The sequence below is a fragment of the Heptranchias perlo genome, chromosome 1 (assembly GCF_035084215.1).
Source record: "Heptranchias perlo isolate sHepPer1 chromosome 1, sHepPer1.hap1, whole genome shotgun sequence".
Classification (NCBI taxonomy): Eukaryota; Metazoa; Chordata; class Chondrichthyes; order Hexanchiformes; family Hexanchidae; genus Heptranchias; species Heptranchias perlo.
The window spans coordinates 70855507-70882275 of NC_090325.1; the positions used below are offsets into that span (position 1 = coordinate 70855507).

The following is a 26769-nucleotide window of genomic DNA, read 5'->3' on the forward strand; positions in this document are numbered from 1 at the left end:
TCCCCACTGTCTCTTTTTAAAATTTGAGCGCTTGTTCCTTGCTGTCCTTATTTGAAAATGTTGTTTCCTGGTGTCTATTTCGCCTTATTTTTCAAATTCCTTTTCCTTCTGTTCCTTTTTTTCCTTTTTTGTCTGCCATTGTCTATTACTCTAGGTCATGAGACTTTGCAGATTAAGTGCCTTCTGATTTTTACCTCACCTGTGTGGAAGCACCTCACTCTTGTTTACCCGAGATCTAAAACTGCCTGTGTGAGGAAAAGTATACCACAATGGGCATATAGGTATTATATTGCTGAGAACATGAATCAAATAGAAAATTAGTAATTGTTGTAAGTTTTGGTAACTGAGCTGCCATTTCTTTTTCATTTCATTTTAGAAAACAAGCCTGAAACTTTAGAAGCCCATAAGATAAAAATATATTTCTTCAACTATCCAACTTTAACTGAAATCTGTAGAAGATTGGTATCTCATTATTTCCTTCTGACTCCAGAGGAACTGTCTATGTGGGAGGAAGATCCAGAGGGCTTTGGTGAGTTTTTAATTGAAAAGAAAGTTGGTGTAATATACATGCTTGTGTTCTCTATAATTCAGTCAAGCTTCTGCTTTTGTTGAGGTAAGTTTTTGCATCTTATCAGTCCATTATTACCCTTCGCCAAGCAGAATTTTTAAATATTGAGCTGTTGTGTGGTAGTGCTAATATTTCATTTTGTGATGCCTAAATTATCCAGTACCACAACATAAATATATCATGGAATTAGACTTATTGTAGGTTCCATGCAATTAGCATAAAATGCTAATTAATCAAATAGCGCTCCAATTAACCTTTACAGTACAGCTGAAACATGGTATGCAAACAAGTACATAGAATAAAAAATCTATGTAAAGCAAGATAAGAACTTGGAAAATGCACTCAAACTAAATATAAAATATAGTTTGGTGGGTTTATTTTCAGACATTTCCCATTGGATTCACATCTCGTCATGCTGCCATATGTTAGTTTGAAGCGTTTTTCAGTGTAACTTGATGAGTCAAAGTGTGGCAAGAGGGTTGTATGTTACATAATGTGACTAGATCACAGATGTATTGGCTGATAAACTGTTGAGAAATTACGAGATTTTATGATGTGTGTAAATGCAATCAGTATCTGAACTACAGTTGCCAGCTTTTTGCCTTTTTCAAGGCTTATGAACTTGGAGTGCAATAAGAAGTTGTAAGTGTTAGGAAGAAGAGTCTAGATTTTCTTTTATCCCCGTTGCATTTAGAATCCTAAACCTTGCAATTCTAATTGGTCAGACATGTCTCTTTACTAGTTTAACATTGCCACAATATTACTATGCCTTCTCTGTAGATTCATCTGTTCAACAGTGAACAGATGAAGAATCTCCTGATTTCAATTGAATTCCAACTTCAACAAATCTATTATTGTACCATAGGGTCTAGGAATTAATTAAAAATGTCTTAATGGTGGGTAGGCATGATTTTGGTGAACATTCGGGCACCACTGCAATATACCCCTTCTCATGAGTTCCTAATTTCAGCTGTGCTTTGTGGAGGTCATTAATATCTTTGTATCCAACATTGAGATCATGCACAAAGTTGCCTTCTACCTCCTCCTAGTCTCCCATCCACACTAGTCAAGGATCTCCATCTCTTTGAAGTTTCTTGCCTATCTCCTCCTCTTTCTCAAAGCTCATTTCATCCATGAGGTCCTGCTTCCTCGATTCCTCCTCACTCAACTCCCCTTCCTGCTCTCCCATGTTAGCTGACATAGTCAACAATTTGTAAGCTGCGGAGTGTATTTTTCCAATGTTGCAGAACTTTATTGTTTTAAGACCAATTTGTTGACTGCATTCAAGAGGAGTCTTTCATACCCTTGAACTTTGCATAAACATAGGATGCTTTAAGTTAAAGTGCTAGAGAATTTGTATTGATTAAGTGGCAATAGGATAGCCTCTGTCCTTATGGGGTGATGTAAGGAATTTGCAAATGTGGGAGTTGATCTGTTGTAATCCTTTGGAAGGTTATCACACTAAATCTACTCGATCTCTGAGCCAATTAATGCTTTGATATTTGTACTGTATCATCATTACAGTTTTTTCATTTTTATTTTAAATTGGGTCATAGGTAATGAGTTATGAAAGTGGAATGTTGTGCCAAGTTTTCATTATCATGAAGCTAAAGTAGATTTTACAAAACTAAAAGTAAATGATGCTTGGAGAACTGATTATAGTGATTTACAAAAAGTAAATGATGTATAAGGAGCAGATTATATTCATTTACAATCTCATTTTGAGCAGTATTATTTCAGCACAATGTTATTAAGTTCTAATCCATATTCTGTTTTGAGAAATTGTCCTGTTTGAATAACATGTGGAGGGCATAAGTTTTAGTTTAGAAAATGTATTTTAAATGGGAACCTGATGTGTCACATTTTTGACACTATTGTTATAAGTGGCCTTGAAAAGAGAACAAATACATTGTACGACATTAATTTCAATTGACTCAGACCATGCAAAACAGTTCATGTAAATAGATTAGTCATTGATAGTAGTAGTCATGTTTTAATTAACAGATGATTTGTTTACAAATTTAATTACAGTTTAACTTTGTTTCTTCATCCTAAATCATGCATTTAATCAACATATCCGAGTAACACTCAACTGATGAAATGGTCTGTCATATTTCTCTTAAAAAATTTTAAAATTTTCTGCACTATTATTGTATTAAGTGAAATAATAACACCTAATGGCAGAAATTAGGTGGTGCACAATTGACTTCAATGGAAAGGAAAATCGGGTGAGATGTATAATGGCAGCCGATCTGCTATCTCTGGTTTTCTCCCTGCTGGTGAAAGTTGAAAACTACCCCAGTGTGTTTATAGCCTACCAAAAATAATAGTTTAATAATGGACCTCTGTGCACTTCTGCTGGATTAACAATCAGACAGATGAATTTTTAATGAGGAATTGTGATTGAGCACTTTATATTGGAATGTTCTATTTTTGTTCAATATAATTGTACTTTGATATAATCTGCTCTGGTAAGAAGTGGAATTATTCACATTCAAAATAAAATACAGTCTTCCTTTATATCCGAATGGGCAAATGCACCCCAAAGAAGGTCCGAGGTTTGATTCCTGGCCCCAAGAACGGGTGGGTTGCGGGCAGGTGGGCAGTAAAAATAGTGGATTTTTGGAGCGGGACCACATCCCTGCTCCAGTGCGCCCACTTCAGGGTTTGACCTAGGTGCGTTTGGACCCAGAAGTCCTGCCCCCACTTAAAGCGGGCCGATATTTAAAGGGGCAATATACCTCATTGAAATAGTTGAGGTACTTAATTTTTTTGTGTATTACAAAAGTAAAACAACTTTAACCTTACCTGTTTGGGTTTCCCATTGCTTCCGTTTCACATCAGATTAAAGCAGGTGGCAAGGGCTGGATCCATGAGGTGAGTGCCTTTATTGCAATGTTTGTGGGCCAGGAGTGCTTCTTCTCGGCCCAACAAGCTCACCTGGTGCGACATGACCCCGCAATTGGTGGACCGCCCCGACGTCCGATGCTGGATCCCCCCCCCCCCCCCCCCACCGATGCTGGACCACCTGATGTCGTCCACTTCCCCCCCACCCCTCCGATTTCTTACAGGGCCCATTATCTCTCTCTTCCTCCCTCCCCCCTCTCCGATTCGCGGCTCCGTTCCCTCCCGACAGGCAGCCATCCTGTCAATCTGGCTGCCTGGTGTGTGGGAGACCCGGAAGCACAAATACTTACCTTCAGTTAAGTTGCGATTGCAGATTGCGACGCACTCATTTGGCTTCCGGGTTCCCCACGTGCATATCTAAAGATAGGCTGGATCTCCGGCTCCCAGTTAAAATCATGCCCCTGATCTCAGTCACCTGATCTCAGCCAGAGCAGTAATTGGCCTCAATGTCCCTGTTCCAGGGAAGATCACCACGGTTTCTGCATTTGATTACTATCCAGTAACTGTTGGAAAATTTGCATATTTTGGATATCAAGTGAAGACAAATTGAGCTTGGCTGCCATGCCTGTTCCAGCTAATAGTCTGCTGGTGCTCAATTTTTAGAAAAATATCCATGAAAAATGGCCACTTAACTGAGGTACTAGAGGGTTGCTAGTACTTGTGGAACTGTATCTCCAACTTGTTTCAGCCTCTTCAGGAAAGGAGGCAAGAAAATCTTGGGAAAAAATGAAACTCTACTACCTAATGTGCAGCAACCTATTTTAAAGATTTTCCCGGGATAAATTCAGAATAATCCCTATGCAGTTCTTTTACTATACAGTATTTTGATAAACTTTCAGGAAAACTATTTAATTTGTGTCCATCGTACTTTTTAAAGAAAGCTATGGGCTAGTCTTGTTCAATTCTAAATGCCAAAATTTAATCTGATATGACTCAGAGAAAATGGTTTGATTAACCTCTAAAATACCAATGCAGCAAATTTTGTGCTTGATTTTAAAAAAATTATAATTTTTTTTTTGAAATTGTGCAAAATAGATCAATGTGGAGCTAATTGGTTGAATTATCAAGCCCTAGCTAACATCAGCATTTTCATTAGGTGTAATGATATTGGCAAAGGGTCATCCATAACCAAGCATAGGGATTTGTATAAAAATGTTCAGTTGTAATCTGCAGGGTTATGTAGATTTGCTAGTGCGTGACTCCTGCCATCTTGATATCTAGTATGATACTGTAAATTAGGGCAGGTGCTGCAGTTTGAGATGGAGTGAAATCAAGAAGTATTGAAGGGAGGAAAACAAGGAGATGCTGAATGTCTCTCTGGGCAATTGGAGTTCACAGTGTTTGGGGTGCAGTATCCACATCAAGGTCATCGGCAATCTTCCCAACAAGAAATGAAGTGGGATTTACTCCATACAGAAAGAATGTGTACAGACATGAGAAGGAGGACAAGATGCTGCTATTGTGGCAGATTGTAGTTGCCATTTTAATAATACTAGATACAAGACTATGAGGTGATTGAGGCTAAACGACCTTGTATAATGGCACCTTAGATGATGTTAATTATCCCAGAAAGTTACGATTGAATAATAAGTAACCCAGATTTCAAAGCTGTAGCCCTAAAATATAGCAAAAGCCAGTCTTCAGCCAATTCGATTCACTCCACGTGATATCAAGAATCGGCTGAGTGCACTGGATGCGGCAAAGGCACCTCCCAAACCCATGACCTCTACCATCTAGAAGGACAAAAGCAGCAGAAACATGGGAACACCACCACCTGCACGTTCCCCTCCAAGTCGCACACCATCCCGACTTGGAAATATATCGCCGTTCCTTCATCATCACTGGGTCAAAATCCCGGAGCTCCCTACCCAACAGCACTGTAGGAGAACCTTCATCACACGGACTGTAGCGGTTCAAGAAGGCAGCTCACTACCACCTTGTCAAGGGCAATTAGGGATGGGCAATAAATGCTGGCCTTGGCAGCGAAGTCCACATCCCATGAACGAATCAAAATAAATAAATAAATGTTCTTCGTGGGTTGCCTCTGCAAGAAGCACTGCTTGTTGTTAGTCTTATGACAAAGGATTAAGATGGTTGGTCATAACCAGATTGGAAATAATTAAGTATATGGACAAACCATTTTTTACTGCAATTAAATAAAATCTCCAGCATAATGACTCTGTTTTCTCACCTGATCAGTTTCTCTTTATCTTACTTACATTACTCTAATGCTAGCAGTTGGCTAACGACATCACCAAGACACTAATTAATTTTTTTCATGGCATTGCAAGACATAACCAACATTTACTGACTCTTCCATTGCTTATTTGGTATCCCAGGAGGCTCAGAAGTCTGCAAAAACAAATTACACTGTTCCATTTTGACATGTCAGTAAACTAACTGGACCTTTTTCTCTCTGGTGACACCTTTTCATAGGCTATAAATTCAAATATATTGAAGTTGGTCACTTGTTTGAATTAAAGAGCAGACTGGGCATTGCATTCTGATCTTGGTTTGAAATCTAGTCGAGACTAATGGGATGAAAATGGTCTCTGACTAAGGCTCCTACATTTTAAAAAAAACTTCCTACTCCTGATACACCTGACTTTTGTAGGGGTACAATTCCATTGACTCTGGCCATTTTTCATGTATACCCCTAGACAGTGAATACTGACAGTCCGTTTGAGCGTTAAGGGCATTGCATCATTCCTATTCTTATTCAGTGTCAGCACGTGCATTTTCCATTAGGGTCACCAGATAGCAATAAGAACTTCTCTAGCCCAGGGGTGCAGAGACCAGTTGTCACAACTGAGCTGTTGCCTTGACTGAGGTAGGTTAGCTCAACAAAGACCCGGAATCAAACCTGAGACCACCCAGTCTGTATGGCTTACTGCTGCATAGGACTGCCCCTATCCCCTTTAGAACATTGGGGAACACAAAAGTCAATCCTTTCTAGGCTGAAATTGTTTTGGTGCAACAGTGAAAACTTAAATGAAGATTATTTTCTGATGATAGAGGACTAAGTAGCACACTATTCTAAAGCAGTTCAGCAAGGAATAAGCATTGAACACCTAACACCAGGGACTTTTTAAGAGGGGAAGCAGGAGGAGAGGAAGGGGAGAAATACAAGGGAGGAAGGGCAGATGGTAGAGAAAGAGGGGGAATAGTTTATCAAAATCATGTTTTCTGTGTCTAATTGTATCTGGAGCTGGATTGAAGAATACTGATGGTTTGAAAAAAAGAAAACAACAAGATAAATTATAGTAATCAACATGGCTTGGATTGGCTGCATTCTCAACATTGATTTAGAAAACATTGTATTTTCTGCTACTGCAGATTGTGAATTTAATTTTAAATGGTCTGGACTTGAACATATGGTCTGGACTTGAAAGTATAGGGGGTACAACATGAAAATTTGGAGATGACGCAAGAATAGGGATGGTGTTTAACTGTGACTTTAAGAGGATGTAGACAAGTTAGTAGAATGGGCAGATAGCTGTCCGATGAAATTTAATGTGGGGTTATGTGAAACGTGCTGTATTGCCACAACCAGTGTTGCTTTTTGCATACTAGATTAGCAGCTTCTCCCACCCCCCAACTTTGTCCCTTTTCCCTGGAGTAGTCTTCTACCTGACCTCACTTTTGCCCTTTTTCCTCAAATGCCACCCCTCCTTTCCCCTCACTGCCTCATTCCCTGCCTTTCCCCTCTGCCTTTCCCCACACCCACTTCTGCCCTCACCGGCTGCTTCCCTCCATCTCCGACAGCTCCCTCCCATCCCAACTTCCCCATGCCCATCTCCCTTCCACACTTCCCCCACCCCCCCCCCTCCCCTTTTTCCAGGCCCTTTGCACTCTCCTCCCTTGCTCTACTCTATCCTCCCTTGCCAATCTCCTCCCCCATTCTCCCTTGCCAATCTCCCCCCCCGCCCCCCCCCATCCTCCCTTGCCCGTCTCCTCCATCCTCCCTTGCCCGTCTCCTCCATCCTCCCTTGCCCGTCTCCTCCATCCTCCCTTGCCCGTCTCCTCCATCCTCCCTTGCCCGTCTCCTCCATCCTCCCTTGCCCGTCTCCTCCATCCTCCCTTGCCCGTCTCCTCCATCCTCCCTTGCCCGTCTCCTCCATCCTCCCTTGCCCGTCTCCTCCATCCTCCCTTGCCCGTCTCCTCCATCCCCCCCCGCCCGTCTCCTCCATCCCCCCCCGCCCGTCTCCTCCATCCCCCCCCCGCCCGTCTCCTCCATCCCCCCCCCGCCCGTCTCCTCCATCCCCCCCCGCCCGTCTCCTCCATCCCCCCCCGCCCGTCTCCTCCATCCCCCCCCGCCCGTCTCCTCCATCCCCCCCCGCCCGTCTCCTCCATCCCCCCCCGCCCGTCTCCTCCATCCCCCCCCGCCCGTCTCCTCCATCCCCCCCCGCCCGTCTCCTCCATCCCCCCCCGCCCGTCTCCTCCATCCCCCCCCGCCCGTCTCCTCCATCCCCCCCCGCCCGTCTCCTCCATCCCCCCCCGCCCGTCTCCTCCACCCCCCCCGCCCGTCTCCTCCATCCCCCCCCGCCCGTCTCCTCCATCCCCCCCCGCCCGTCTCCTCCATCCCCCCCCGCCCGTCTCCTCCATCCCCCCCCGCCCGTCTCCTCCATCCCCCCCCGCCCGTCTCCTCCATCCCCCCCCGCCCGTCTCCTCCATCCCCCCCCGCCCGTCTCCTCCATCCCCCCCCGCCCGTCTCCTCCATCCCCCCCCGCCCGTCTCCTCCATCCCCCCCCGCCCGTCTCCTCCATCCCCCCCCGCCCGTCTCCTCCATCCCCCCCCGCCCGTCTCCTCCATCCCCCCCCGCCCGTCTCCTCCATCCCCCCCCGCCCGTCTCCTCCATCCCCCCCCGCCCGTCTCCTCCATCCCCCCCCCCGCCCGTCTCCTCCATCCCCCCCCCCGCCCGTCTCCTCCATCCCCCCCCCCCGCCCGTCTCCTCCATCCCCCCCCCCGCCCGTCTCCTCCATCCCCCCCCCCGCCCGTCTCCTCCATCCCCCCCCCCGCCCGTCTCCTCCATCCCCCCCCCCGCCCGTCTCCTCCATCCCCCCCCCCGCCCGTCTCCTCCATCCCCCCCCCCGCCCGTCTCCTCCATCCCCCCCCCCCGCCCGTCTCCTCCATCCCCCCCCCCGCCCGTCTCCTCCATCCCCCCCCCGCCCGTCTCCTCCATCCCCCCCCCGCCCGTCTCCTCCATCCCCCCCCCGCCCGTCTCCTCCATCCCCCCCCCGCCCGTCTCCTCCATCCCCCCCGCCCGTCTCCTCCATCCCCCCCCGCCCGTCTCCTCCATCCCCCCCCGCCCGTCTCCTCCATCCCCCCCCGCCCGTCTCCTCCATCCCCCCCCGCCCGTCTCCTCCATCCCCCCCCGCCCGTCTCCTCCATCCCCCCCCGCCCGTCTCCTCCATCCCCCCCCGCCCGTCTCCTCCATCCCCCCCCGCCCGTCTCCTCCATCCCCCCCCGCCCGTCTCCTCCATCCCCCCCCGCCCGTCTCCTCCATCCCCCCCCGCCCGTCTCCTCCATCCCCCCCCGCCCGTCTCCTCCATCCCCCCCCGCCCGTCTCCTCCATCCCCCCCCGCCCGTCTCCTCCATCCCCCCCCGCCCGTCTCCTCCATCCCCCCCCGCCCGTCTCCTCCATCCCCCCCCGCCCGTCTCCTCCATCCCCCCCCGCCCGTCTCCTCCATCCCCCCCCGCCCGTCTCCTCCATCCCCCCCCGCCCGTCTCCTCCATCCCCCCCCGCCCGTCTCCTCCATCCCCCCCCGCCCGTCTCCTCCATCCCCCCCCGCCCGTCTCCTCCATCCTCCCTTCTCTTGTTCCCTCCTAAAAGGTGTTAGGTGTTCAACACTTACTTCGTGCTGAACTGCTTTAGGGCGGTGTGCTGGTTAGTCCTCTATCATTAGCACATTTGAGTTAGGATGTCATTCGTAACAATATGTCTTCAAAACATTTATTAATTTTAAAAAAATCTTTTTTGTATTTCAATAGCTGTAGAAGAGGCTGGAGGGGACTCTTATAAGTACAGTCTACGGGTAAGTTGGACTAAAATGATTACAAGCTTATTCCCATTGAAACAAATCTGTTTATAAAGGAAAATTTATCATTGACTGTAATTGGGCGCCTGAACTTCAGTGTAACTGCAAAATATAAGTTTATAAGATTGCACGTTGTTGCAGCTTTGTTACATGTGACTTAATGAATAATACTTGTAGCTAAAATGTTAGATTGTTGGGCTCTCAATTAGGATTTCAAATTTGAAGCCATGCCCTGACTGTTAACCCATGGCTTCCTTTCTCCCTGGTGCCACCCAAATGTCAAGTTTTGCCATCTCTGCCGGCTTGACTGAAAAAAGGGAAACGGACTTGGGAGGGTAGGAATGTGGTGATTATTCCCATATTGCTTAAGTGGATGTCTTATTTTGATCGGCCAAGTACTGACTGATTAATTGTGGGGAAATTATGTGCATGTATTACAGAGAGCTTCATGCAATTTAACCAGGCTTTTGAAAATGAGATTTGTTGGTATTTTTGTTTAGAAAAAAGATTCAGCTCAGAATGTGAAATTCCCATTTCAAATCATTCCTCACCATTATAAATAAACTTGGATAATTAGACTGAAGAGGGAGAAAAGGAGGGGAAATGGAGAAGGTGGATGGGGAAATGGGAGGGTGAGAGACAGGAGGAAGAAGATGGGGGAAAGAATAGAAGAAGGATGGGACGGGAAAGCAAAGGTAATGAGGTCAAACTTGTTCAATGGGGCTGATTTTGCGCTTTCAGGGTGTTGAGCAGCTTTTGCACAGCAGGGCAATGGAATGCTGAATGGAAATCAAATTACTCATGCTGCATCTTAAAATATTTTTATATTATGTATAGCACTATATCCCCACCTCTGGTGGGCATATTCTGCCAGCGGGAGTGGACTTACCCAGGGGTTGTGATGGAGAAATCAGGGATCTTGGCTGATAATCATACAAAGTCATATTTATATTAGGCTTTGTTTGACCAGTTTGTAGGACAGCTGGCCTAACTTGGATACTGGTCCTTTGTTAGAGAGGAGGACTTTGCATGGTCGATTGGGCTGGGATTGCTTGAGGCTTGTCTGATCTGATGCATGGTTTATTGCCGTTAGATCTGACTAATATTTCTCTTAGGACTGTGTTCTGTAGTGATTGTTTATAGTTGAGTGGCTTGCTAGACCACTTCAGAGAGTATTAAGAGTCAACTATGTAGTGTGGGACTGGAATCACAAGTAGTCAGACTGGGTAAGGATGGCAGGCTCCCTTCCCTGAAGGACATAGTGAACCAGTTGGATTTTTACAGCAATCCAGCGGCTTTAGTCATTTTCCTGGTACTAGCACATAAATGAGCAGATTTATTTAATTCAGTTTCACAACTTGCCACTTGCTTTAGTTGAACCGGGCCATGGTTCAACTAAAGCTGTGTTTGACCTAGAGTTGAGTTTTAAACCTCACATCTTATCCATCACCAGGAATGCTTACTTCCGCCACTGCAATATTATCTGCCTTTGACCTACCTCGTCCTCATGGCATTTGAAACCTTTATCTACACTTTGCCACTTCTTGAATTGATTCCTTTAACATTCTCCTTACTTGCCTCCCATCTTCCTGTCTCCAAAAACTCCAATGTGTTCAAAACCCAACTGCTTGTAGCCTGTTCGGCTTTGAGTGACATTCGCCCATCGCTTTACCACCTCTGATCTACACTGGTTTCTTATCTCCCAGTGCATTGAATTTAAATATTCATTCTTATCTTCAAATCCACGGCCTTGCTCCACCCTTTCTTTGTAGCTCTCTCCAACCTTAGGTTCTCCCTAAACTCTTTGGCTCTCTGACACTGGTCTGTATGTCCCTCCCTTTTCCCATCATTGGTGGTGGAACCGTCAGCTGCTTTGCCCCCACTTTCTGGAATTTCCTTCCTACAAACCTTTCTCGTGGGATATGGGCGTTGCTAGCAGGGCCAGCTTTTATTGTCTATCCATAGTTGCTCTTGAGAAGGTGGTGGTGAGTCACCTTTTTGAACTGCTGCAGTCCGTGTGGTGAAGGTACTCAAACAGTGCTGTTAGGTAGGGAGTTCCAGGATTTTGATCCAGTTATGATGAAGGAATGGCGATTTTCATCTAAGTCAGGATGTTGTGTTACTTGGAGGGGATGGTGTTCCCATGCGCCTGCTGCCTTTGTCCTTCTAGGTAGTAGAGGCTGTGGTTTTGGGAGGTCTCCACCTTAAAAAGAATCTTCTTAAACTGTATCTTTATGACCAAGCTTTTGGTCACCCCTTCTCATTGCCCCACCATAGCTCGACATTCATTCTCCCCTCGTCTGTAAATCTCCTTGGAATGTTTTTCTCTGTTAAAGTTGCTGTATAAATGCAAGTTGTTATTTTAATGAGCCACTATAATATTTGACATGAAGTGCAGATAATGACAATTTTTGCTGTGTGAGTGGGGACAGCAATTTCTTTTGAAAGTGGGAAAACGTTCAGAAAAACACATTAATATTTCACATTGAAGCCAGAGCGATTATAAAATAGCAGTAATGGACACTGCCTGTACTCTACACGGGGAATTAAGAACAGGCCAATTAAAGGACTTGACCTATGGTCTCAACTTTTAAATCAACCTGTCTGTACTCCATTTCCCAGTGTAGGACACACTGCAGTCTATTAGTGCATAAGGCTAATTGACTTTTGCAGTTACACGTTAATAGGCAATTGTTATGTTTCAAGGAGATGCATAACGTCGGCCTGGGTATGCATACTAGCATGTTTTCATTATTTTTGTATAAATTTAAGAATATCTATTTATTTTGTGTCTGGCACAGGTCAGTAGGATGTGGCTAGGTCTTTAGGATGCAAAGCAGACCAATCCACTAAAATGCCAATCAAATATCACTGTCTGTATGCTGATTGACTCAAACGCCTGAAAGTTCACTTCCTGTAAAAAAAATATTTTTTTTGTTATCACCCCTCATTTAAAAATTGCCAATAGACAATCAGCAAGAATCAAACTTTTTTCCTACACAGTCCTCTAAGTGGCCACCCTCATTTCTGGAGAGGAGAAAAAAGTCACAATGTACCCTAAACTCTAAATCAAAAGCAAAATACTGCTGATGCTGGAAATCTGAAATAAAAGCAGAAACAAACAGCTCCAGTTACCTACCATTATATGAGCCTCACCTCTTTGTGGCCTCATTTTTGCATTCCACCCTGTTACCAGAGCTTTGATTTATTTTAGTCTATCTCTGGTGACATTGCACATGAATGGACAGGGAGCAAGCAGGCAACAGGAAAGGGGAGTGGAGGGCATTGTTATAGTAAGGAGATAAATATAAAACAATACAGAAATAAATTAAAAGGGTAGGAAAAATGTGACCTGGGGAGCAGCAATAGGCATCTAGAGAGGGCCTGAGAATGGGCAGTGTAACAGCCTAAAGTTAGGGGTACAGTAGTGGATTGGAGGAGACACCAGCAGCTTGGGGCAGAGTTGCAGCGGTCAGAAAAGCCACGGAACCGATCACAGACCGGGGGCATACTGAAGGGAAAGAATCGGGCATGAAGCCACAAGCTTGGCTTGGCGAGTAGGAGCGGGGAATCAGGTTGTGGAGTGGAGATGGTTAAAAATGGTTGAGGGAGTAAGTGATGGTGGAGGGGAATGGGCCTGCAGTGAAAGTCTAAAAAAAAAAGGCCTGAAAATGGAGAAGGCTAGGCAGCAGAAATATTGGAACCAGACGCCCAAAGGAGTAAAATGGGGCTGTTGGAGGTCAGGAAAAACCTGCACGGGGGCTCCGTTTCAAAGATTAGTTTAAAAAAATTAAAATCACAAGTCAATACTTAGATCTGAATCCTTAACTCAACCAAGAAGGCTGACACACTGGACGTTGAGAAACTAATAAAAACACTGCTCTGCAGAGCTACCCAATAGTCAGAGCAGAGAACGGCAGCCAGACAGCAACTGCAGCAGTGTGGACTCACACATAATATTGGAAAGTCTTTAGGTCAAAGTTACCTAAAGGCATCACAGGGAAAGGGTTACATGGGACTTTTCAATGGAATGTGGAAGGATATAGCAAGTTTAATAATATACTAGTCCATCTACAATGTCTTTGCACTTGGGGAGCCAATGTCAAGTGCTGTGTTCAGGTCAAACAGGGTTAGAGGCCAGGAGTAGAGGAGAAGGGAGGCAGGAGAGAATGGAGAGTAAGGCAGTGAGCTGGAGGCAGGAGGAGAGGTAAGAGGAGTGATGAAAAGTGACTTAGCAAGGCTGTGAAGTACTTCCAGGGGGAGGGGATGAAAGATTGACAAGTGCTTTGGCAAGGTATGGGGGAGGGAGCTGCAGTGTGCCTGCACAGGGGAAGTTGTGGCTGATTTGTGCCGCAGCAGTGTAAGAGGGCTACTAAGTGTGGCAATATCAGGAAGTACATTAGCTCCAGTGATCAAAAGAGCCTCAGCAATGTCTGGCAAATATCGGCAGCAGAAGCAAGCGCTCCAAACATTTCAGAGACCTGTCCAGCGGGTCACATGCTTTTTTCGGTCGGTTGGACGACCATTATTTCAATGTCACATGGAATTTTTCTGTTAATTCTCAGGGGTTTACTAAGGCATTAAGGTGTCCCCTACCTTGTACAGTGCTTTGCAGAATTAAACGTTTGCAATTACATTCTTCCACAGAAGATAGACATGTTTATAGTTAAAAATAGTGACACTTTGGGACTGTGCGTTTATTCGAATTAATGTCAGTTTTGGTGTTGAAGGGGGGAAGGGACACGCAGCAAGAGTGAGGTCGAAGTCACAACATCAGTACAGTGGGGCTGTCACGTAATGTTAGTTGAGCACATTGTACTTAATGGGTCACAATGTGATCTGACAGTACCACTTACAGGCACAAAATCAACAGGATGTTATATTCACTCACCGTTTATAATGTATAATATTTATATAAATATATAAATTTTGCCCATCGAGGGTGGAAATTGCGGAGGCTCTGGCCACAATCTTCCAATCCTCCATAGATATGGCGACGGTGCTAGAGGACTGGAGGATTGCAAATGTTACACCCCTGTTCAAAAAAGGAGAGAGGGATAAACCTGGCAATTACATGCCAGTCAGCCTAACGTCGGTGGTGGGGAAATGTTTAGAGACAATAATCCGGGACAAAACATATTGGCACTTGGAAAAGTATGGGCTAATAAATGAAAGTCAGCCTGGATTTGTTAAAGGAAAATCATGTTTGACGAACTTGATTGAGTTCTTTGTCAAAGTAATGGAGAGGGTTGGTGAGGATAGTGCGGTTGATGTTGTGTATATGGACTTTCAAAAGGCATTTGAAAGAAATGAATAAAATAATACAAATTCAAGGAGGAAAATATGAAAAATTCTGACTATGGCAAATTAGCAAAGGTAATAATAGAGAGCTCCTCCACTGCTGAAACCCTTATCTATGGTTTTGAATAGAAACCTATCCTAAAATGCCGCATTTGCTCATATTTTGCCCTATTGGTTTAAAAAAATTAATTTTTTTTGTCTTTTAGCCATGTACAGAAGTGCTGTTCTTGGACATTTTTCACGAATACAGCCAAACACTTACCCCTGTGCTGTTAGAAATGGTTCAAAATCTACATGGTATGTTTGATTTTTTTTTTTTAAAAAAGAATTGTTTAATTTTAATGTGATAATCATTTCATCAGATAGAATGTATATTTTGGTATACATGAACAGTTTCCAAATCTATCAAAACTCATATTTGCAAGATGGAAAAACCCCTGTTGATGTCACATTACTTGGAAATTTGAAGACTTCTATAATAGCCATGAGAATGTTTATAATTTTTGTACAAAATCATTGTTGGAATTTTATCTGTATTCTGTACGGGACTGGGATGTAATTTATGCTTTTTTTTTGTATCCAACAGTCTGTATCAAAATAATGAACACAAAATAACTCAATAATGCATTTACGGAATCTCATTGAATTTTTAAGGCACGATTCCTGGAGGGTGTCTTGGTTTCTTTTGGAATTAAATTTCCAATTGTACTTGGGCGACCTCTGAGGTACATACTACTTCTAACAAGGAGATTCATGGACTTCACACTTGTTTTCAGATGAAAGAAAACAAATTAGGGTAGTCTGGTACAGAAATAGCTAGTTAAAGAATTAATTTACATAGTACAGTAGTAGTGTTGCATTAATGCAACATATATTGCCATAATGTGGGGATCTATTTCAATGGGAAGATGTATCTCAAATTAGTATGCTAGTCAGTTCGGATGATACCTTCACATACCAAATGGGAAATAATGTGGCTGCAAAAGGGTTAGTATTTTTAGATGGCTTTTAAAGGTGAGATGGGAACATAAGATCAGGAGGAGGGCATTCAGCCCCTCAAGCCTGTTCTGTCATTCAGTTAGATCACAGCTGATCTGTACCTCAACTCCATTTACCTGCCTTTGCTCCATATCCCTTGATACCCTTACCTAATGAAAAGTTATCGATCTCAGTCTTGAAAATTTCAGTTAACCTCTAGCATCCATAGCCTTTTGTGGGAGAGTGCTCCAGATTGCCACTACACTTTGTGTGAAAAGTACTTCTTGATTTCACTCCTAAATGTCCTAGCTCTAATTTGAAGATTATACCCTTTTGTTCTGGATTCCCCCAGCAGAGAAAATAGTTTATCTGTATTCATGAACCATGACCTCTGGCTGATCATCCACCCATTTTAGAACCTTTTGTATTCATAGTATCATAGCAGGTACAGCACAGGAGGAGGCCATTCAGACTATCAAGCTTGTGCCGGCTCTTTGAAAGAGCTATCCAGTTAGTCCCACTCCCCTGCCCTTTCCCCGTAGCCTTGTAAATTTTTTCCCTTCAAGTATTTATCCAATTCCCTTTTGGAAGTTACTATTGAATCTGCTTCCACCACCCTTTCAGACAGTGCATTCCAGATCATTACAACTTGCTGCAAAAAAAAAAGGTTTCCTCATGTTGTCTCTGGCTCTTTTGCTGATCACCTTAAATCTGTGTGCTCTGGTTACCGACCCTTCTGCCACTGGAAACAGTTTCTCCTTATTTACGCTGTCAAAACCGTTCATGATTTTGAACACCTCTATCAAATCTCCCCTTAACCTTCTCTGTTCTAAGGAGAACAACCCCAGCTTCTCCAATCGCTTCACATAACTGAAGTCCCTCATCCCTGGCATCATTCTATTAAATCTCCTCTGTATCCTCTCTAAGGCTTTGACATCCTTCCTAAAGTGTGGTATCCAGAATTGAACACAATACTGCATCTGAGGCCTAACCAGTGTTTTATAAAGGTTTAGCATAACTTCCTTGCATTTGCACTCTATGCCTCGAGGGTTTAAATGAATTTGGCAGGGGAATGGGCACCAGGATGTAGCAATGGAAAGAAGAAACAAGGGGCACAAAGGATCGGGGGAGAAAAATAGTACTAAAGCAAGTAATAGTACAGTATTAGGTGGGATCAGACTAAGAGAGAGTAATAGAAAGTCTAAGACTGGTTTGCAGTGCATGTGTGTAAACGCATGAAGCGTGGTAAACAAGGTTAGTGAGCTGCAGGCACAAATAGCCGCATGGGAATACGATGTTGTGGCGATAACGGAGACCTGGCTCAAAAAAGGGCAGGATTGGGTACTAAATATTCCTGGATACAAGGTGTTCAGGGAAGATAGGGAAGGAAAGAAAGGGGGGTGGGTGGTGTGGCAGTATTGATTAAGGAGAATATTGCAGTACTGGAGAGAGAGGATGTCCTGGAGGGGTCAAGGACAGAATCTATTTGGTTCGAGTTAAGGAATAAAAGAGGTGCCATTACACTACTGGGTGTATTCTATAGGCCACCAACTAATGGGAAGGATATAGAGGAGCAAATTTGCAGGGAAATTACAGAGAGGTGAAAAAGCCATAGAGTAGTGATAACTGGGGACTTCAACTATCCTAATATAGACTGGAATAACAATAATAATATAAGGGGCACGGGGGAGGAATTTTTGCAATGTGTCCAGCATAACTTACGTAACCAGTACGTTTCTGGCCCAAGAGGAAGGAGGCACTGCTGGACTTGGTTCTAGAGAATGAGGCGGGACAAGTGGAGCAAGTGTCAGCGGGAGAGCATTTAGGGGGCATAGTATCATAAAGTTTAGAATAGCGATGAAAAAGGACATGGACTACTCTAAAGTAAAAACTCAATTGCAGGAGGGCCAATTTCAATGGGATGAGAACAGATATGGCCTGGGTAAATTGGAATCAAAGATTGGCAGGCAAAACTGTAATTGAACAGTGGGTGGCCTGTAAGGAGGAGATGGTTAGGGTACAGTCTAGGCACATTCCTACGAGGGAGAAAGGTAGGGCAACTAAAGCCAGAGCTCCCTGGATGACAAAGGAGATAGTGAGTGAGATAAAAGGGAAAAAGGGGGCATATGACAGGTGTCAGGTTGATAACAACATGCGAGAACGTGGCACAATATAGAAAGTTCAGAGGGGGAGTGAAAAAGGAAATAAGAGGGGCAAAGAGAGAGTATGAGAATAGACTGGCGGGTAACATAAAAGGGAACCCAAAAGTCGTCTTCAGGCATGTAAACAGTAAACGGGTAGTTAGAGGAGGGTGGGGCCGATTAGGGACCATAAAGGAGATCTACTCATGAAGGCAGAGGGCATGGCCAAGGTACTAAATGAGTACTTTGCATCTGTCTTTACCAAGGAAGAAGATGCTGCCAGAGTCTCAGTAAAGGAAGATATAGTTGAGATACTGGATGGGCTAAAAATTGATAAAGAAGAGGTACTAGAAAGGCTAGCTGTACTGAAAATAGATAAGTCACAGGGTCTGGATGGGATGCATCCTAGGTTGCTGAGGGAAGTAAGGGTGGAAATTGCAGAGGTACTGGCCATCATCTTCCAAACATCCGTAGATACGGGGTTGGTGCCAGAGGACTGGAGAATTGTAAATGTTACACCCTTGTTCAAAAAAGGGTGTACGGGTAAACCCAGCAACTATAGGCCAGTCAGTTTAACCTCAGACGTGGGTAAACTTTTAGAAACGATAATCTGGGACAGAATTAACAGTCACTTGGATGAGAATGGTTTGTTTGGGGAAAGCCAGGACAGATTTGTTGAAGGAAAATCGTGTTTAACTAACCTGATAGAGTTTTTTGATGAGGTAACAGAGAGGGTGGATGAGGGCAATGCAGTTGATATGGTGTATATGGACTTTCAAAAGGCGTTTGATAAAGTTCCGCAGGGCAGGCTTATCATCAGGATTGCGGCCCATGGAATAAAGGGGGCAATAGCAACGTGGATACAGAATTGGCTAAGGGACAGGAAACAGAGAGTAGTGGTGAACGGTTGTTTTTTGGACTGGAGGGATGTGTACAGTGGTGTTCTGCAGGAGTCAGTGCTGGGATCACTGCTTTTCTTGATATATATTAAGGACTTGGACTTGGGTGTACAGGGCACAATTTCAAAATTTGCAGATGACACAAAACTTAGAAGTGTAGTGAACAGTGAGGAGGATAGTGACGGACTCAAGAGGATATAGACAGGCTGGTGGCATGGGCGGACACATGGCAGATGAAATTTAACGCAGAAAAATGCGAAGTGATACATTTCGGTTGGAAGAACGAGGAGAGGCAATATAAACTAGAGGGCACAACTGTAAAAGGGGTACAGGAACAGAGAGATCTCCTTACTAACATCTGGGGACTTGTGCCAAAATTGGGAGAGCTGTCCGAGAGACTAGTCAAGCAACAGCCTGACATAGCCATACTCACAGAATCATACCTTTCATCCAACATCCCAGACTCTTCCATCACCATCCCTGGGTATGTCCTGTCCCACCAGCAGGACAGACTGACCAGAGGTGGCGGTACAGTGATATACAGTCAGGAGGAAGTGGCCTTGGGAGTCCTCAACATTGACTCCGGACCTCATGAAATCTCATAGCATCAGGTCAAACATGGGCAAGGCAACCTCCTGTTGATTACCACCTACTGCCCTCCCTCAGCTGATGAATCAGTCCTCCTCCATTTTGAGCACCATTTGGAGGAAGCACTGAGGGTAGCAAGGGCACAGAATGTACGCTGGGTGGGGGACTTTAATGTCCATCACCAAGAGTGGCTCGGTAGCACCACTACTGACCGAGCTGGCCGAGTCTTGAAGGACATAGCTGCCAGACTGGGCCTGCAGCAGGTGGTGAGCGAACCAAAATGAGGGAAAAACTTACTTAACCTCGTCCTCACCCATCTACCTGTCGCAAATGCAACTGTCCATGACAGTAATGGTCGGAGTGACCACCGCACAGTACTCGTGGAGACGAAGTCCCGTTTTCACACTGAGGACACCATCCATTGTGTTGTTTGGCACTTTCGCCGTGCTAAATGGGATGGATTCAGAACAGATCTAGCAGCTCAAAACTGGGCATCCATGGGCCATCTGCTGTGAGCAGCAGAACTGTAACTTCATGGCATATTCCTCACTCTACCATTACCAACTGTAACCTCATGGCATATTCCTCACTCTACCATTACCAACAAGCCAGGGGATCAACCCTGGTTCAATGAGGAGTGTAGAAGAGCGTGCCAGGAGCAGCACCAGGCATACCTAAAAATGAGGTGCCAACCTGGTGAAGCGACAACACAGGACTACATGCATGCTAAACAGCTGAATCGACATGCTATAATCAGAGCTAAGCGATTCCACAACCAATGGATCAGATCAAAGCTCTGCAGTCCTGCTACATCCAGTCGTGAATGGTGGTGGACAATTAAGCAACTAATGGGAGGAGGAGGCTCTGTAAACACCGCCATCCTCAATGATGGCGAAGACCAACACGTGAGTGCAAAAGACAAGGCTGAAGCGTTTGCAGCCATCTTCAGCCAGAAGTGCCGAGTGATCCATCTCGGCCTCCTCCCGATATCCCAACATCATAGAAGCCAGTCTTCAGCCAATTCGGTTCACTCCACGTGATATCAAGAAACGGCTGAGTGCACTGGATACAACAAAGGCTATGGGCCCTGACAACATCCCGACTATAGCGCTGAAGACTTGTGCTCCGGAACTAGCCTCGCCTCCAGCCAAACTGTTCCAGTATAGCTATAACACTGACATCTTCCTGACAATGTGGAAAATAGCCCGGGTATATCATGTCCTCAAAAAGCAGGACAAATCCAATCCGGCTAATTACCTATCAGTCTACACTCAATCATCAGCAAAGTGATGGAAGGTGTCGTCGACAGTGCTATCAAGCGGCACTTACTCACCAATAACCTGCTCACCGATGCTCAGTTTGGGCTCTGCCAGGACCACTCGGCTCCAGACCTCATTACAGCCTTGGTCCAAACATGGACAAAAAAGCTGAATTCCAGAGGTGAGGTGAGAGTGACTGCCCTTGACATCAAGGCAGCATTTGACTGAGTGTGACACCAAGGAGCCCTAGTAAAATTGAAGTCAATGGGAATCAGGGGGAAAACTCTCCAGTGGCCGGAGTCATACCAAGCACAAAGGAAGATGGTAGTGGTTGTTCGAGGCCAATCATCTCAGCCCCAGGACATTGCTGCAGGAGTTCCTCAGGGCAGTGTCCCAGGCCCAACCATCTTCAGCTGCTTCATCATGACCTTCCCTCCATCATAAGGTCAGAAATGCGGATGTTCGCTGATGATTGCACAGTGTTCAGTTCCATTCGCAACCCCTCAAATAATGAAGCAGTCCGCGACCGCATGCAGCAAGACCTGGACAACATCCAGGCTTGGGCTGATAAGTGTCAAGTAACATTTGCGCCAGACAAGTGTCAGGCAATGACCATCCCCAAGAAGAGAGAGTCTAACCTCCTCCCCTTGACATTCAACGGCATTACCATCACTGAATCCCCCACCATCAACATCCTGGGGGTCACCATTGACAAGAAATTTAACTGGACCAGCTATATAAATACTGTGGCTACAAGAGCAGGTCAGAGGCTGGGTATTCTGCAGCAAGTGACTCTCCTTGTGACTTCCCAAAGCCTTTCCACCATCTATAAGACACAAGTCAGGAGTGAGTTGGAATACTCTCCACTTGCCTGGATGAGTGCAGCTCCAACAGCACTCAAGAAGCTCAACACCATCCAGGACAAAGCAGCCCGCTTGATTGACACCCCATCCACCACCCTAAACATTCACTCCCTTCACCACCGGCGCACTGTGGCTGCAGTGTGTACCATCCACAGGATGCACTGCAGCAATTTGCCAAGGCTTCGACAGCACCTCCGAAACCTGCGACCTCTACCACCTAGAAGGACAAGAGCAGCAGGCACATGGGAACAACACCAGCTGCATGTTCCTCTCCAAGTCACACACCATCTCGACTAGGAAATATAGCGCCGTTCCTTCATCGTCGTTGGGACGAAATCCTGGAAGTCCCTTCCTAACATCACTGTGGGAGAACCTTTACCACACAGACTGCAGCGGTGCAAGAAAGCAGCTCACCACCACCTTCTCGTGCAATTATGGATGGGCAATAAATGCTGGCCTTGTCAGCGACGCCCCCATCCCATGAATGAATAAAAAAAATATGTGCACAAATCGTTGAAGATGACAGGCAGGTTGAGAAAGTGGTTAAAAATGCATGCGGAATCCTGGGCTTTATAAATAGAGGCATAGCGTACAAAAGTTTGGAAGTCATGAGGAACTTTTAGAAAACACTGGTTTGGCCACAACTGGAGTATTGTGTCCAATTCTGGGCACCACACTTCAGGAAAGATGTGAAGGCTTTAGGGTGCAGAAGAGATTTACTAGAATGATTCAAGGGACGAGGGACTTTAGTTCCGTGGATAGACTGAAGAAGCTCGGGTTGTTCTCATTGGAACAAAGATGGTTGCGAGGAGATTTGATAGGGGAATTCAAAATCATGAAGGGTCTAGACAGAGTAAATAGAGAGTGAAACTATTCCCATTGGCGGAAGGGTCAAGAACCAGAGGGCATAGATTTAAGGTGATTGGCAAACGAACCACAGGTGACATGAGGAAAAACTTATTTACACAGCGAGTGACTAGGATCTGGAATGCACTGCCCGAGGGGGTGGTGGAGGCAGATTCAATCATGGCCTTCAAAAGGGAACTGGATAAGTACTTGAAAGGAAAAAAATTGCAGGGCTACAGGGAAAGGGCGGGGGAGTGGGACTAGCTGGATTGCTTTGCATAGAGCCTGCATCGACTCGATGGGCCAAATGGCCTCCTTCCGTGCTCTACCTTTCATTGATAATAATGCCCAGGATCCCATATGCTTTCTAAAAACATTGTCAACTTGTCATGCCACCTTCAAAGATTTGTGTATGTGCACTCTCAGGTCTCTCTATTCTTGCACCCCCTTTAAAATTGTATCATTTAGCTTATATTGCCTCTCCTCATTCTTCCTACCAAAATGTATCACTTCACACTTCAGCGTTAAATTTCATCTGCCATGTGTCTGCCCATTTCACCAGTCTGTCTATGCCCTCCTAAAATCTGTTGCTATCCTCCACATTGTTTACTACATTTCCGAGTTCCGTGTCATCTGCAAACTTAGAAATTATACCCTCTATACCTAAGTCCAGTATACTTCAGTCTGAGTAACAACCGTTCTTTGCTTTCTGCCTCCTAGCTAATTTTTTATCCACACTGCCATGGTCTCTTTAATCCCATGGGCTTTAATTTTGCTGACAAGTTTATTGTGTGGCACTGCAACATGGCTTTTGAAAGTGCATATACACATCAACCCTCTCCATTACTTCATCAAAAAATTCAATCAAGTTAGTCAAACACAATTTTCCCTTAACAAATCCAGTGCTGACTTTCATTTATTAGCCCATACTTTTCGAAGTGCCAGTTTATTTTGTCCTGGATTATTGTCTCTACAAGTTTCTTCATCCCTGACGTTAGGCTGACTGGCCTGTAATTGCCAGGTTTATCCTCTCCCCTTTTTTGAACATGGCTGTAATTTTTACAATCCTACAGTCCTCTGGCCCCATCCCCGTTTCTAAGGAGGATTGAAGGATTGTGGTCAGAGCCTCCACAATTTCCACCCTTACTTCCCTCAGTAACCTAGGATGCATCCCATCTGGACAGGGTGACTTTTCTACTTTGAGTACTGCCAATCTTTTAAGTACCCCCTCTTCATATGTATTTTATTCTATCCATTATCGCTACTACCTCCTCCTTTATTGCTCCAACGGCAGCATCCTCTTCTCTTGTGAAGACTTGTTGAAGTTGTACAGGGCATCGGTGAGGCCACACTTGGAGTACTGTGTACAGTTCTGGTCACCCTATTATAGAAAGGATATTATTAAACTAGAAAGAGTGCAGAAAAGATTTACTAGGATGCTACCTGGACTTGATGGTTTGACTTATAGGGAGAGGTTGGATAGACTGAGACTTTTTTCCCTGGAGAGTCTATAAAATAATGAGGGGCATAGATAAGGTAGATAGTCAAAATCTTTTCCCAAAGGTAGGGGAGTCTATAACGAGGGGGCATAGATTTAAGGGTCCAGAGGGGCAATTTTTTCACTCAAAAGGTGGTGAGTGTCTGGAACGAGCTGCCAGAGGCAGTAGTAGAGGTGGGTACAATTTTGTCTTTTAAAAAGCATTTGGACAGTTACATGGGTAAGATGGGTATAGAGGGATATGGGCCAAGTGCAGGAAATTGGGACTAGCTTAGTGGTATAAACTGGGCGATATGGACATGTTGGGCCGAAGGGCCTGCTTCCATGTTGTAACTTCTATGATTCTATAAAGACGGATGCAAAGTATTCATTTAGTACCTCTGCCGCCACAAGAAGATTTTTTTTTTATGATGTCTCAAACCCTGGCACCTGGGAAGTAACATATCGTTTGAGACTCTAATTCATGTCTACAAACAAAACTAGGACCTCCGCTTAACAGCTCAACATCTGAAAGATGGCCCTTCCAACAGTGCAGCGCTCTCTCAGTATTGCATTGAAATGTCAGCCTCGATTATGTGTTCAAATCCTGGAGTGGACTTGAACCCACAACCTTCTGACTCGGAAGCAAGAATGCCACCATGGAGCCATGGCTTTGAACTGAGGAGCAAACTGTTCTCAGGATGGAGTGTGACCATGGTCCTGTCTTGAATGATATGTTTGTTCCCAGATGCCAGTGTTTGAGACATCACGGAGCAAATACTAAAGGTTCTGAAATGGGAAGGTAAGCAGCCAGAGGTCATGGTTCATGCATATTGAGAAATTATTTTCGCTGGTGGGGGAATCTAGAACAAAAGGGTATAATCTTAAAATTAGAGCTGGGCCATTTAGGAGTGAAATCAAGAAGCGCTTTTCCACACACAGCGTAGTGGAAATTTGGAACTGTCTCCCACAAAAGGCTGTGGATGCTTCGTGAGTTGAAATTCTGGCTTATACTCTACTGATAGAAAGGTTTACATTAATATTTTGCATTATCATGTCTCAAACATCTCATAGCATTTCGCATAAAATTTAGTCAGTGATCACTTCTAAACAATATGCATATTTCACAATCATGGAAGTTTTTTTGAGTTTGAATGAAAGCTGTTTCATTGGAACATCCAGATCAGGCAAAAAATTAGAGGAAAAATGACAGCCATTTTGGATCCCACCAACAACAAGATGATAGGGTGGGGTCTGGAACTCACTGCCTGAAAGAGTGGCAGAGGCAGAACCCCTCATCACATTTAAAAAGTACTTGGATATGCACTTGAAGTGCAGCCACCTACAAGGCTAAGGACCAACAGCTGGAAAGTGGGATTAGGCTGGATGGCTCTTTTTCGGCCGGCACAGACACGATGGGCCAAATGGCCTCCTTCTGTGCCATAAATTTTTATGATTCTATATATCTGCTTTTCTTGGTGTGTATTAATGAGAACACCAGGAACCAACTTCACTTTGATAATGCCCTGGGATGTCCTTATCCACTCGAACCTGCAGAATATGCAGATATATACTTCGTTTTATGTTTCTTCTGAAAGACGGCACATCCAAAACTGTAGCATTTCCTCAATACTGCAATGATGTTTGGAACTTGAATCTACAACCTTCTGACTTGGAAGTGAAAACGCTACCAACTCAGGCAAGCTGAATATTGATTTAACAATGTAAGTCATCATCTTATTTGCTTTATTTATTGACACGTTAGCTTGGACTGTTGATAGAGAGTGAATTTGGGACTTTCAAAGAGACTAGCTCAGATCAGTCAGCTGGGTACAGATACATAGTTTTATTTTCTTATTATATTTGGTAATATAATAAGAAAATAAAACTATGTATCTGTACCCATCTCTCCCACAGCTTTCTATTTGACACCTTTCAATCTAACTTTCATCCTTCTCACAGCACTGAAATGTCCCTAACCAACGTCAGAATGACATTTTCTGTGACTGTGATCATGAATCATTCTCTCTGCTTGACCTCTTCTGTCGTTCAATTCAGTTGGCCATGCCACGTCATCCTCCTATAACATCTTTCCTCTGTCATCCAGTTCTTTGCATAGTTTCATGTCTACCTATAAGAACACAGCCAACGCATCTCCTGAAATGGCTTCTTTTTCTTTCCCCACATGGTCACTTCTAGTGTCCCCCAAGAAATCTATTCCTGAGTTTCTACTCCTCCTCATCTACGTGCTGCTCCTTAGTGAAGACATCCACAGATATTGGATCAGATTCAAAGTGTACGCTGATATTGTTAGGGAATGGATGCTCTTACTTATAAGTGTATGTTATTCCTCAAGATAATAAGGTTCAAAGGCATTTATTGGCAATCATACGAATTAAGCAAACAATGATAACTATGAGGAGGATGCAAAGAGTCTGCAAAGGGATATCGACAGGTTAGGTGAGTGGGCAAGAAGGTGGCAGATGGAGTATAATGTGGAGAAATGTGAGTTTATTCACTTTGGTAGGAAAAATGGAAAAACTGAATGTTTTTTTAAATGTGAGAGGGATTTAGGTGTCCTTGTACACGAAACACAAAGTTAACATGCAGGTACAGCAAGCAATTAGGAAGGCAAATGGTATGTTGGACTTTATTGCAAGGGGGTTGGAGTACAAGATTAAGGAAGTCTTGCTGCAATTGTACAGGGGGATTACTCTGCAGTTTTGATCTCTTTACCTAAGGAAGGATGTACTTGCCTTAGAGGTAGTGCAACATAGGTTCACTAGATTGATTCCTGGGATGAGAGGATTGTCCTGTGAGGAAAGATTGAGTAGAATGGTCCTATACTCTCTGGAATTTAGAAGAATGAGAGTTGACCTCGTTGAAACATAATATTCTGAGGGG

The 26769-nt window shown here is 44.7% G+C and overlaps 1 protein-coding gene across 1 annotated transcript in view; it reads left to right on the top strand.

Annotated features, from left to right (window-relative positions):
• The window catches only part of ipo11 (importin 11), a 711960-nt gene that overhangs the window by 216403 nt on the left and 468788 nt on the right, over positions 1-26769 (top strand). Inside the window, exons 11-13 of the mRNA XM_067986592.1 lie at positions 377-529; positions 9467-9510; positions 15021-15111. Of these exons, the coding sequence (XP_067842693.1) occupies positions 377-529; positions 9467-9510; positions 15021-15111 (288 nt within the window). The remainder of the gene's footprint in view (positions 1-376; positions 530-9466; positions 9511-15020; positions 15112-26769) is intronic.